This window comes from Camelus dromedarius, chromosome 20, assembly GCF_036321535.1.
Source record: "Camelus dromedarius isolate mCamDro1 chromosome 20, mCamDro1.pat, whole genome shotgun sequence".
Taxonomy (NCBI): Eukaryota; Metazoa; Chordata; class Mammalia; order Artiodactyla; family Camelidae; genus Camelus; species Camelus dromedarius.
In genome coordinates this window covers 16,963,578-16,977,385 of record NC_087455.1, presented here as the reverse complement: position 1 = coordinate 16,977,385, position 13,808 = coordinate 16,963,578, and the positions used below count along the sequence as shown (strand labels likewise).

Sequence of the window (13,808 nt, the reverse complement as noted above, 5' to 3'; positions counted from 1 at the left end):
GACTCGGGAGTATCACCATCAGCACGGCCCTGCAGTGGGGGGGGGGGGCTTGTCAAAAACGTGTGTTACTCCTCCACTGGCCTCAGTTGAAAGAGTGTATTTTCAGTATCATAAACGTGCAATATATAAACCACAGGAGCTGATAGCTCTGAGAAATTACTGTACCACTGCACTATAAATGCCAATTGTAAAAAAAAAAAATCTCCTTGGTATAATTTTAATTAAGTTGTAATAAATAGGTATTCTTAGTAATATTTCAGGTTTATTCTTGTATGCCAGACACTCATTCCACAATGATGATATTCAACTTCAGCCAAGTAGTAATTTAACACTCAGCCATTTGGCCAAAATGCATATTTGGTATGTATTCTAGACTGAACGTTTGTGGCCCCTCCCGAAGTCATAGGCTGAAGCACTAACCCCAGCCCTCCCCCCCCACCCCCACCAATGTGATGGTATTTGGAAATAGGGCCTTTGGGAAGAAATTAGGTTTAGATGAGGTCATGAGGGTAGGGCCCCAGGATGGGATCAGTGTCCTTTTAAGAAGGGGAAGAGATCCAGAGCTCACTTTTTCTCCCACATGTGAGGACACAGCCAGAAGGCTTCCATAGGCAAGTCAGGAAGAGGACCCTCACCAGGAACCAGACTGGCTGGCACCTTGATCTCGGACGGCAGCCTCCAGGACTGTGAGAAACACGTGTCTATCACTGAGGTTCCCTGGTCTACGGTATTTTGTTGTTAACAGCCCAAGCAGATCATACCAGTAGACGTGTAAGGTCACATGTAAAAGCAACATTGGAAAACTATTTCTAATTCATAAGCCCCTGGCCATGATGTTTTAGGTGTTACTTGGTACCTGGTGGTCTGATTTTGAACTCAAGTCAGGAGTTCCTAATCATTTAAGGAGAAGCTTCTGCTTTCTATTTCCCTTAAGTTTTGACTTCAAGGAAATGGGGTAGAAATAAGGGGAGCTGGCTGATGCCTACACTGAGGACCCTGAAGAGAGCTGTGGGTGGGGGTGAAGGCACCTCGCTGTCTGAAATCTTGGCCAACCCTGGAGGTAGCAGAGAGATAACTAGTCCTGATCTGGAGGCTGAAGACCCTTGAACTAGGTGAAGTTCTGAATGCCTACCCCAGACTGCAGACAGGTACTTGCCTAGGCTTAGGGAAGACCTAGACTTTGAGGATGAAGGGCAACAGAGCAGCTATGGAAGTATCCCTTGCTCATCCTGTGGACAATGTCTACGTGTACCCACCATCCAGAAAAGCACTCCCTGACGCTGACAACTGTTGCAGGATCCAGAAAGATTTATCCCCCTGCTCACTGGTAGAGAGGCTAAAGAAAATGAGGTAACTATGATGCAAAAGACAGGAAGACCCAGGGGCAAGGGGATTCCAGGTTACATCAACTCAAATTTATTTCATTTATCAAAAGTATTCTTTATGATGCACTGGACACTGACTGCAGCCAGCAGGCATTGATGTCATGGCACTGAATGAGACAGACAAGATCCCTGCTCTCGAGGAGTTTAAATTTTACTGGAGAGACAGGAAATAAACAGGACAATTTCAGTTAGGAAGAAGCTCTGTGAAGGACACAGTGATGTCAGAGAGAGTGACTGAGGGGCTAATTCAGTTAGAGTGGGCAGGCCTCTCTGCAAAGGGACATTTGAGCTGAGACCTAAGTGACAAGGAACCTGTGGTACAACGATCAAGGGGGCAAACATCATAGGCAGACAGGATGGCAAGTACCAACGCTCTCAGGAGTGACCTTGAAGTATTCAAGAAACAGAAAGACAAGGACGTCTGGAGCCCAGACAACCAGAGGAAAGCCTGATAGGAGGTAAGACTGGAGAGGCCACGCACAGCCCAAATGTCTTAGGTTCTTACCATGGGAATGAGTCTGGATTTTTACTTTAAGTGCTCGGAGAAGCCATCAAGGAAGCTACGCAGGTGTGTGGTGTCCCCTGATTCAAGACTGCTGTGTGGAGCACAAGCCACAGGAGGACAGGGGTGAAGTGGAGGCCAGTTAAGAGACGGTGAGGAAGATGCATGTGGTGGCAGTGCAGGTGGCACATGCATGGACTTCAGCGCCGGTCAGAGGGACAGAATGAGCCAACATGATGTGCTGACGACTAATCCATCTCTGAACAACAGAACTGCCTGTGCCATTTGCTTTTTTTTTTTTTAATATAACGGGATACTCTATTTTTTCAAGTTAATCATTATTACAAAATCTCTTTCACAATGTATGAGTGGTATCAGGGCAGTTTTAAATGATTTATTACTTATTACAATGTTTTTTCCCTTCACAACTATTTACTTCTGGCAGCTTCTATCCAAATAGAACATAAGCTGCCGCCATTTGTGTATTTATAGAGAAGAAAGAAGAAAACACAGGATGTTTTTAAAAAATGATTACAAGTACCCATTCCACCTCCCACCCTCTCCCAACAGCTCTCTGTAATCCCGGGTGTGCAGTATCTAAAGCTGAGCTGTCCAGCGCCTCCCATTGCCTTGGGCACACCGAGACGATGTGGAGCTGTGAAGACATACATCTAAATCACAGATGTACCAAGTAACCATCTCAATGAAACACCTGGAATTCCTCAAAGTCATGTGAGACAGCAAAACCCACCATGTAGAGCCATTGGCCATCTGGCCCTTTACAGGAGAAGTCTGTAAACCCCTGTTCTAAACCACCACCTGAGTCCAAGTAGTCCAATAGCAACTATGATATAGAATATCAGGGAAAGCCAAGATATACTTGAAAGTCTTATTAAATAATGTGCATTTTGTAAAGATGTCTCAGCATCTATGTGTGTAGGCAGTGGGAAAGAGGGTAACACTGTATCTGCTTAGAGATGATGTGTGTCTGTTGAACCACCGTGGCCCTCACCAGGCATGAGCTTCAGGCCTCTAGCTATGGGTGCAGGCAGAGGCCAAGCCCTGCTTCCTTCCACCACCTTCTGCTGTGCACCTTACTGGGCCTCAAGCTTCTCTCTCGAAGTCCTACTTTATCTGCTTCTTGAGTGCTTCACTCGGTTGAGTTGATCAGGGCTCTTAGATGCCTCTAGGCTTTTCCAACGTCACTAATCAAAAACTGGGTGTCTTCTCAACCCAACTACAGAACACGGTCACTGTTGTCATGTGTGCCACCTCTGTCTCTCACTCAGGTACGAATTATGCATTTGCCCTTATATAGATGCATAGAATTCTGCAATAGCTCAATCAATTCTGACTGTTATGACCCTTTCACTGCCGCCACGGTCAATAGGCTTACATATTGATCTCCAGAGTTTCAGGCTGGAGAAGAAAAGCATTTGGGCAGCATGCTACCAGACAAGCCATCCCTACAACTCAAATGCCCTTTTCTCGCAGAGGCCTGTCTTTGCTGCATGAAAACTGTCCATGAACTATAACTGGGCTCTGATCCACCCACTGGTAGGAGCTCCAGCTCCCCTGAATGCCAACTGCCCATTCTGAATCCTCAAATGGCAAACACTACTGTCCTGGACACAAGAAAAGTAACATTAACCAAATGGCTGCAAGCACTTGTTGTTCTGTATAGATTTGTCAGCACAACAGAATGGAAAATACTGGCCATGCGTCAGAATGACTGGGTTTCAGGATTGACCATGCCATTACCAGCCTCAAGACTTTTGGGGCTGCCATTGAATCTCATCCTGACCTATAAATTAGGTGGTCAGGTGCTCCTTAAGGTTCCTTTTTTGCTGACTATACTACAGAACTATGACTCAAATACACATTCTATTGTCACACTTTGCAGAGCTCAACGCTTTAGTAATAAAAGCTTACCCTTTCAAATATGGGCTAACTGTAGCTTCTCCTGAGCCCTTGCCAAGTGCCCAGTGTATATGTGGTGGCGCCCTGGAACTCACATAACACAGTCATTCTGGCTTGTTTCTCTTGGTCTGACTCCTGACAATGCTTAAGTAAACACGTGCTCATTATGTTTCCCATGCATTATGTCCTTTCGTATCACTGGTGACATTATATCAGGCTGGCAGCTTCTTTTGGAGACACTCTTGCTCCCCGAGCCAAGAAATAAAGATAGCCAAGAATTAGATCATTCTCTTCCCAAATTGCTACAGACCTTCTCAGAGGCAGCTGAGCAACGAAATTTGATCAAGGTTAAGAACAATCCACCCTTCATCCTTAACCCAAGTCAACATTCTCTGAGCTTTCTGTTTCAATCCCAGATTACTGCTTCCTGCTCACTGTTAACGAACGTCCACCACACGCCCTCTAAGTCAACTCTCATTTATCCACCTGCGGCTTATCCAAAGCATCAGGATTTCTCCTCCTCCTGCCTCCAGCACCAAATTCCAGGCCAGCTCCTTTAACTCTGCCAGAGAAAGACAAACTAAATCTAATATTAGCCTAATGAGAAAAGGCTATCTGCTGCCAAAGACTCACATAACGCATCCCAAAGCCAAATGTAGGCAATTACCCACTGTTTCAGATGCTGGCACTGCTTCCCCTTTATATAATACAGCAGTCAAGATCTGCCGTGCTTCTATCCAAGGACTAAAAACTACGTGCAGCGTTTTAGCCTCTTCTTTTGCCTGGCTGGCCAGGTTCTCAGTATACCAGATTATATTTTCTTTTCAAATAAATAAATCATTTGTGCACTTAAGGGAATAAAAAAAATCCTGGTTTTAGAGTCATTACACTTAGATTTGAATTTCATCTTCCTCCAACTGTGAGCCAGAAACTAGGTTTTGGCAAGTCATTCAGATTCTTCGTTTTCTCATCTGCAAAACAGAGGATTTTATAAATAAAAAAAGATGGGGGGTGGGCAGTCATGCATATACGAGGGATACACGAGAAGAAGCCACCAAGACTCTTGATTGTTACTCTGATTCACCACTTTACAGGCTCTGGTGAATTAGCACTGTTGGCAGGAAAGAAAAATAGATATTAACCTTATGAAACCCTGATTTTATAGGCATGAAAATACAGGGTTAGTTTCCTTGTAGCACCTAGAAAAATCAAGTCTAGAACAAGTTTCCAACTTCCCAAAGCTGTGTTCAGGCCACTTGTGAGGACACATTCCAGAATTCCAAGATGGGGAGCAGCCAGGATACTGCCTGTGGATGGGCTGCTCTCAGTCCACAGCCTGAGTTGCCATGGAAACTCAAATTCCAACCATCAGAGCATTCAGGATTATCACTTTCAAAACCGACTCCTCTTTCTACATTTTTCTTATGATTGAAGCACATGTCCCCCCCAGGCCCAGGGACAAAGGTCAGAGAGAACGTTCACACAATTCCATTTTTTTCATCTTACTCCTATACCCAGAGAACTTCAATGGCTTCCACAGATCAGAGCAGCACCGCCCAACAGAACTTTTTGTGATGTTCTATGTCTGTGCTATCCAAAACAGTAGTCCCTGGACACAAGCAGACCACCTGAAATTAAGCCAATATGACCAAGGAAATGATTTTTTTTCATTTTATTCATTTTTAATAGATTTAAATCACCACATATGACTAGTGGCTACCATATTGGATGGCACAAACAGAAAATAAATCCATACTTCTAGCATTCAAATCCCACAGGACTTGGCCCCAACCTGCTGTTTCAACCTGTTTCTACCATGCAAACTCTGACTCAAAGAGACTGTTGCTGAGGGCACCTGAGGATGTCTGCTGCTACACCTTGCCAAGACAGCCAAGACGTCATTGCTGAGGGCACCTTCCATTCTCACTGCTGAGTATTTGAATGTTACCCATATCTCACAACACAGGGGAATGTCTTCCTCTACTAGCGCACCACAGCCTCTCTGGCAGCCCATCCTTCTGTCCCGGGAAGAAAGTATTCATTAACCTCAGGTCTGTCTGCGAAGGACCTCAGTCGCTCACAGGGCTGCTTCCTTGAGGCAGGACCTGTGAGTTGGCCTTGGGCCCACATGTCTAGAATGGTGAAAAGAGTGGTGAGGCAAAGAGGCTGTGCCTTCTCTGTGTCAAGGAGACTCATCCCCACCTTGGCTCTCACCTGCGGCAGTGGTATGTGCCCCTGTGTGGCGGAGGGAGCAAAAGAAGCTGTGTACCTTCCTAACTTCCGGACCTCCTGATGAGATGAAACGCTACACCTACTAGCTCTCTTGCCTGACATCCACCCGTAAAGCTAAGTCAACATGGTTTTCGCCTTCTGAACTTGTAACTGCAGCTGTGCTGTGGCATGCACGCTCTCTGGATTCCCAAGTCCTCACTGGCATTGAGGACTCATGGTGGTAAACATCTTCTGCGGATCCACAGTTCAACTGTATCTTTTTTTTTTTTTCAACTAGACTCTATGGTACCTAATAAGGCTTAAAAGTGAGCTTCATTCTCTATTGATGTCTCTTTGATCTAAAAGAGCTGAAGGCAACTTTGGCACAGATAACCTTTTCTGGAATTAGGGCCCTAGTCTTTTGAGTAATGGTGCCAAGGGTGCCCAACTCACATTTAAGATAAAGAAGCTAAAAGGATGATTCTCTTTCCCCCAGAATATGTAGAGATAGAGATAGGTCTTAATCATGAAAGCAATATAAATGTCAGGGTCAAGATGGTAGATTAAGCTTATGCTATACAATCTTCTCTCAGGCTCTAGTAACTTAAAGACACTAGAAACTTAAAGATATATTTTTAGATTTATATAAGGCCTACCTTGAAATCAAGGAAGAGAAATGTCTAGGTGCCAGAAACCCACAGCAGTGAGGAGGCATGAAGCTTACCGCGCCTGCTGGGGATCTGCAACAGGGATTGGTTTCCAAGCCCAACATGGCCAGACCCCAAAGCAGCAGAGCCCACAGGTGTGACAGTGAACTGGAACCACGTTCCTGTGTGAAGCCTGCAGACAGCCAGGTGCTCATGGGCGGGTATGATTTGCACAGTCAATCAGTAGCGAAGGGAACATCAAATTAAAACATAATTTAACACCTGGTCAAAGCCGTTACAGCCCCAAAAGTTCAGGAAGAGACCAACACAAAAGCACCTCATCAGTGCTCGATTCAGCAGCACACAGACTGAAAAAGCACCTCATCAGACAGCCTCCACAACCCAACGCACACACAGTCCCCAAGATAACTCTCTCCTTTGGCAAATAACCAGCAAGAGTAAGAAGCCTCGGGAGGAAGGACAGCACCCTCAAAGGCAGAGTACTGACTCAACAAACAGGAAACGTCATGGCTGAGTTGCTAAAGTTAATGGGGCAATCTGAAAAGGGCTTTAAAATAAATACGCTTAAAAAAAACCCAAAAAACCTCAAACAAGACAGAAGTGGAGAAAGAGAAAGTTTTCCCCATAGTCTCAACTCCATGTATAAACTGCTGCTCGGAGGGTGGAATGACCTCTTCCAGACTCGATAATGTCCTTTTTATAGAGAAAAGACATTTTTTATGAAAATGGGAACATGCTATACACACTGTGCAGGAACCTGCCCTTCTCCTCATCCTCCCTCCTCTAAAACAGCATCACACTCCTTTTCCCACATAAGGACTACTATAGACTGAATGTCTGTGTGCCCCTAAATTAGTGTCTAATTCCTAGACTTTGGAGTCTCAAGGTGATGAGGGTGGAGCCCTCATGAGTGGGATTCGTGCCCTTGTAAAAGAGACTCCAGGGAGCTCCCTGGTCCCTTTCCACCAGGGGAGGACAGTGAGATGATGACCATCTATGAACCAGGAAGCAGGTGCTCAGACACTCATCCTGGTGGCACCTTGATCTGGAACTTCCCAGCCTCCAGAACCATGAGAAATAAATTTCTATTGTTTATAAACCACCTAGTTTCTGGTATCTTGTTTTAGCAGCCCTAACAGACTAAGACAAATACACACTGGTCTCAGTCTCCTTCACCCTTGTAAAGGGAGAATTCTATTCCGTTGCATGAATACAGTTTCTTTAGCCAGTGTCCTGTGAACGGACACTGTTTCATATTACGAACATCGCTGGAGTGACCATTCTCCTGCAGCCATCTTTGCACATCTGGAGGATTATTTCCTGAGGACTGGTTCCTAGAGAGGGAATTACTGGCTCAAAAATTATACACATTTAGAATTTTGCTAACTACTATCAGACTGTCCTCTAGAAAATCTGTACCAATTTACACTACTGAGTGGCTCTAAACGCATGTGTTTCTAGGCAGAGTTTTTTTTTGTTTTTTTGTGTTTTTTTTTTTAAAGCTAAGTTTAGAGAAAGTCAAGTTTAGAGAAAGTCAAGTTACCGGAGATTTAATTATTTACCCAAGGAAAGTGATGACTCACAACTCCGATAACCCTCTAAGTGCAGCAGAAGAGCACGTCTGAAGGTGTTTGTACACACACAGAAGACGTTCACACTGTCTGTGATGCACACTCTGTGGGGCATGTGATACTGCAAGTCTGCAGTCATCACTCTGTGATACTTATTTTTACTTTGTCCCCCCAGTAACCACCACTGTCATCCGTGAAAAAACAAGTACTTTGAGTGTAACTAAAGTTTTAAGTCTCTCCACTCCTCAACATGATGTCAATGTGAAAACACTCAGAATCCCCTCCCAGCTCCATTTGTTGGCGGGTTTCAAGGTAGATGATCTGGATAAACTCAAATGAATCTGGTTTCCAACTGCCATCTATTCCCGAGGAAAGGTTCCTTCTGGACCACTACATTCCCAGTGAAGCAGGTTCTCGGCAAAGCAAATATGAAGTGATCTAGAGGCAAACGCAAGTGCTACTGATGTGAAAATTCAGGATTTACTACAATGTCACACAGTCCAAGTAACTCAGCAGTCATCAAATCATATCAGATTTGAATCAAACTTCTTATATTACCAATCTATTTTACAAATAAGAGAATCTGGACATGTTTAAAGTTGAATTAAAATCAGGCAGATGTTAATTGTTTTCTGTTTCTCCACTCTAGTTTTGTATCTTTAAGCATCTCTCGAAAAGATTCTACCCAGACAAGCCATTTATCTTCCCAGTTAAAGAAGACCCTTAAGGCATTCTTTTCCTCATTCTTTCAAGATGCCTGTGTGGCACAACCAGCTGATGGGATTTAGGTATCATCATAGGGACCACTTATTTCCAACTCCTCTTACAAACCGAACGCCAATGATCAACCAATTTCCTAGGAAGTGCAATTACTCTCAGCTAAAATGTCTAGCACAAGATACCTGTAATAGTTTCTCTGCTGATCACTCCCCATTCCCTACAGTGCACATGTGCGCATGTGCACGCGCGCCCAAGCACACACACACTGTCTTAATGTCATCAGTTTTTAATTACCCACAGTAAAGAAGGGAAACAACCATGGTAATTATTCAAAACTGGAGATAAAGCAGAAAAATTCACATTTGATTTTGGAAGGCATTTTTTTTTTCAGGAGTGGGAGGTGGTTATTGTATGACAGTGACCTTTCTACTTAAGGCTTTTCTTGGGTTATGATACAGGTTTGCTTTCTAAGGCACATATGTATCCATTCAGTTAACAAACGTTTGAAAGGGAATTCCTTTGCAAGAAACGCATGAGAGAGAAACCAAATACCACATGAAAATCAGTTTGCTCAGTTTCCAAGGGGCAAAGTAATATGAGCATCTTCGATACCGAGCCCCTGCAACATGAGCACCTACACCAATTCCAGACAAAACCCCAGGTAATGCCAGTTCCGTTGTGGGAAACCTTTGGAAGAGGTTGCCCTTACTGAAGGATCATCTATCCTCTTAGTTTATCAGTGAATGCTTTATAACCTACATCTAGGCTAAAGACTAAAAGAACAAAGTATCCTACAACAAAATCAAGCAATTATATCTTGTATTAATTAGGGCCCTGTTTACTACTGTCTACCTCATAGAACTGTTACAGGGACACAATGAGTCAGTGTATCCAGAGTCTTTCAGGCAGTACCTGGAATGTAGGTATATAGTTAATAAAAAGTCAGTTATTATTAATTATCAGCAAAAGTTCCTCATACTCATGCAGACAACTGGGCCTTTTGGAAAATACTTCCCAATACACAGTCTTATTTCATCTGTTCAACCTGATGGGGGAGGTAGGTTTCATGATACCCATTCTACAGATGAAAAATCTGAGGCTTAGAAAGTCCCATCACTTGCCCAACATCAAAATGATAAATCTGAGACTGGCAAACACATCTTCCAGCTTTAAGACCAAGGCACTCTTCTGTGGAGCTCCTTCCACAACACCCTCAGAGCCCCACACTATGAAACTAACTACAAATGTGTCTCAGCTTCACTCTGAAGGGGATGCCGTCAATATTTTCATTTGTTACTGCCTGCGATCAAGCAGCAGTGTTCCTTGAACTGAAGATACAACAGTAACTGACGAAAGCACCGTCAGTTCTTTTCTGGGGCTGGACCACAAAATATCAAAGCTGCGGCTTCAGAAGCTCCTCAGCGGACTGGATTATTACCTACCTTAGCCGTCTCAGTTTCTGCCTGCAGTCGCTTGGGGGTTCCCTTTTGGTCAAGCACCTTCTGGAAATTTTTGTTTTTAATGGATTGGGATTCAACACCTTCACCTTCAATCTGCAGTTTGATACCTTCAGCACAGGCAGGATGATCAATGCCCCGTGGATTCAAACCGCAGTGGAGAGCTAGGAAAGAGGAAAAAATATAACTCAGAAAACACATCTTATAAATAAGGCATCCATGAAAGACATCTGACCCAAGTAGGACAAAACAAGGCATCTCCAAGTTGAGAGGTGAGGGTCACAATTACGGGAAATGATTTGGTGAAAAGGGAGCATGGTATGGTGGGAAAGCCTGAGCTTTGAAGTCAGGAAGACTCAGGTACAAACCCAGGAACCATCAGTTCCAAGTTGACTGACTTTGAGCAAATGAAGAATCCCCATGTTACAGATCAGAATACCAAGTCAGGCAACGTGGTTACTGCCTCCCACACATGCAGTCATTTCAACCCTGCAGTTTAGTTTATAATCTCTGCTTCCATTTGGGAAAGTGCTCATTCCTTCCTGCTTCTGAGTCATCTCTATTCTTCAATCATCCACTTAAGTCTACCCTCTTGCAGTCAATCAGCAAGCATTTACTGAGCACTTACTATGTGCTGTTCCTGTGTCAGATCCTGGAAACATGGATTTACATACAACAGACATTAGCTTCAAAGAACTCACAATCCAACAGAAGAGGCAGAGAAGAGACAAAAGAACTAGTAATTTTAAAACAGTTATAGCTACATGGAAGAGGGGGAAAGATCAGAGGGGAGGGTTTAAGGGAGCCAAGTTTAGTAGCTTCCTATTTTCATTTTACCCTCTACATCCTTTAATGGGGGTACCCCTCACAAATTAAATATCCTCAGAATGGGCTTCAGATTTTGTTTTTCAACATCCCATATACCCATTATCAAAGAAATAGCAGTGAATGTTGTAGGAAACATGGATTCTACCTAGATGACCTCCATGAACCACCAGGTGTATGTGTGCGCACGTGCTTATGCACATGCAGCTGGTATGTGTGTTCCGAGGTCTCTGGTGGAGAATTCTCTCATCTCCCTGTGACCCCCAATCCTACTGATGTAGCTAAATTTCCATCCTTATCCCCTTCCCTTTGGCCTCAGAGGATTACTGCCAGAATCTTCAATCCCAGCTCCCTCAAGACCCCACTTCATTGATAACCTCCTTTCACTCAACATCTTCAGTTTCCCCCTTTCTTAGCATTTTTCCCGTTTGACCAACGTCTGTGATTCTAAAATTCTTTCCTTTACTGAGACCCCTTCGAGGGCAGGGTTTCCTTTCCTCTTGACCAGGCTTCTGAAAGAGTGTTTTACACCTGAGAGATGAGGGAAGGCTTCCAGAAGAAGTGAGGTAAGGTGTTTTCCCTCCAGAACAGGCACATCCATTCCCACCACTTCTGATACAATCAACCTGCTGGTGACAAACTTTAAACCCAGCCTAGGAAGGCCTCTTTACTCAACATCCCAATTTTGATGTATCACAGATCTCAAACGTAACATGTTCATACCAAACCTTGGTTGTTCTAATAAAATATTTTCACCTTTTCCAGCCTTCTCCAGACACTCACACACAAACTGAAGAGTCATGCTTGACATCGTCTCTCAGTAATTCACAACGTCCCTTCCATCTGTCACCAGAGCCAACAAGCTCTACGTTCAAAATGCTGCTTAAATCCATTGACTTCACTCCATCTCCGCCACTATCACCTTGGTCCATGGTACCTACATCTTTCCCCTAGAATACTGACTTGCCCCACTGCTCTTCCGCACTGGATCCCTGCGATCCTGTTAAAAAATATTTAGGTCGGTTCATGAGACTTTTTCTAGAACTTTCTAATGGCTTCATTGTATACCTAGATCATTCAGAAATCTTTAACATGGCCAACGAGGCCATGCATTATCTGTCCCCTTTCTACCTCTGACTTCAAATCCCACTGCATCATCCCTCATTTACGCCACTTTGACCACACACCTCCCTTTCACCTCCTTGAACACTCAAAGTTCTCTCATGCCTTCTGGATTTTGTATATCACGTTTCTTTGATATATCATTTTCTGAAATTTTCTTTCCCATTCTTCACCTAATTCCTACCCATCTTTCAGGTTTCAGTTTAAATACCAACTTCTCAGATATGCCTTCCCTCAATCCCCTTCCTCATTCTCCCCACCACCCACCCCTGCCCTCACCGCACAGCAAATCATGTGCCTGGAACTACGGGTAAGTATTAAACAAACGTTGTGCGAATGATCTTAAAAAAACTCACTGTACAAAGGTTCATATGCATGTGACCTTACTATTTATACCACTGGACATAAAAATTATCTGAATTTCTCTTACTCTTTAAGCTTCCTAAAGCAAGGACCAGCCTATTTCATGGTGCATAGGAGGCACTCAACAAGGATTAGTTCCTGCCTCCTCTCTCAGGCTTTGTGGTGGAATTCAGATAATCTTCCTGGAAAACTCTGAGACATACATTCATTTCACAGATATGGGAAATGAGGCTCAAAGGGTTATAGTCATAAGAAGTCATATGGGTGTCTGCTGAAGGTCACAAAGATCACGATTCACTTAGGCTGCAGATGATTTCAAGTTTCAGGTGGACAAACCCAATACAGATTAAGCAGTAAGGAAAATCAGCTTTCAGGAGAGGAAGCCCACTAATGGTTTAAAAAAAAAAGAGTCAGCTCAACGGTGCCATCAAAGACCCTTTTTTCTTTTTTTCATCTCTCCATTCTGTTCTCCATAACAACACCTTTATCCTAAACCTGGGTCCCTCATGGCACTAGGGTGATAAGCTTCTGGTTCTCATCTAGCAACAAGACAGCTCATTTAAGCACGGTTCTTTTCCCCCAATCCTCCTCCAAACTGTCATCTTTTCTCCATAACCTAAAGTGAATCACACACACCCATTGGTGAACTAAAATCCTGTCAGTGGAGAGGGGATGACCCTTAAATCAGCTGACCTCCTGCTAAGGTCAAGTCCCCAAACCACATCGCTGCTATTCAGCAAGGCAGGGGCAGAACAGATGCTGGAGAGCCAGCCACAAGCCCAACTCTGGCAGTGGTAGAAAAAGACCACCACCTCTGAGAGCGTGAGACTGCTAACTACTGCTAACATCAGCTCCCTATCTCCAAAGATGAGCCTATTTACAATGAATCTCCAATGAAATATGCAATTGTGATTCTTCTAAAAAGCAGTGCTTGTGTAGGGAGATGGGGGATTGGAATGGGATGGATTTAGACACTGAGGAAAAGAAAAATGTATAATTTTGATCTTGCTCCAGCATGATCCCCGGCTGCTTCCGGCCTTGAAATTCACGGCCCCTGCTGTCCT

The 13,808-nt window shown here is 43.9% G+C and overlaps 1 protein-coding gene across 4 annotated transcripts in view; it reads right to left on the bottom strand.

Moving 5' to 3' along the window:
* Nucleotides 1-13,808, bottom strand: part of SAMD12 (sterile alpha motif domain containing 12) — a 343,035-nt gene that overhangs the window by 296,630 nt on the left and 32,597 nt on the right. For all 4 annotated transcript variants that reach the window (XM_010988433.3, XM_064476886.1, XM_031439538.2 and 1 more), the window contains exon 2: nt 10,420-10,598. In XM_010988433.3, the coding sequence (XP_010986735.1) occupies nt 10,420-10,598 (179 nt within the window). The remainder of the gene's footprint in view (nt 1-10,419; nt 10,599-13,808) is intronic.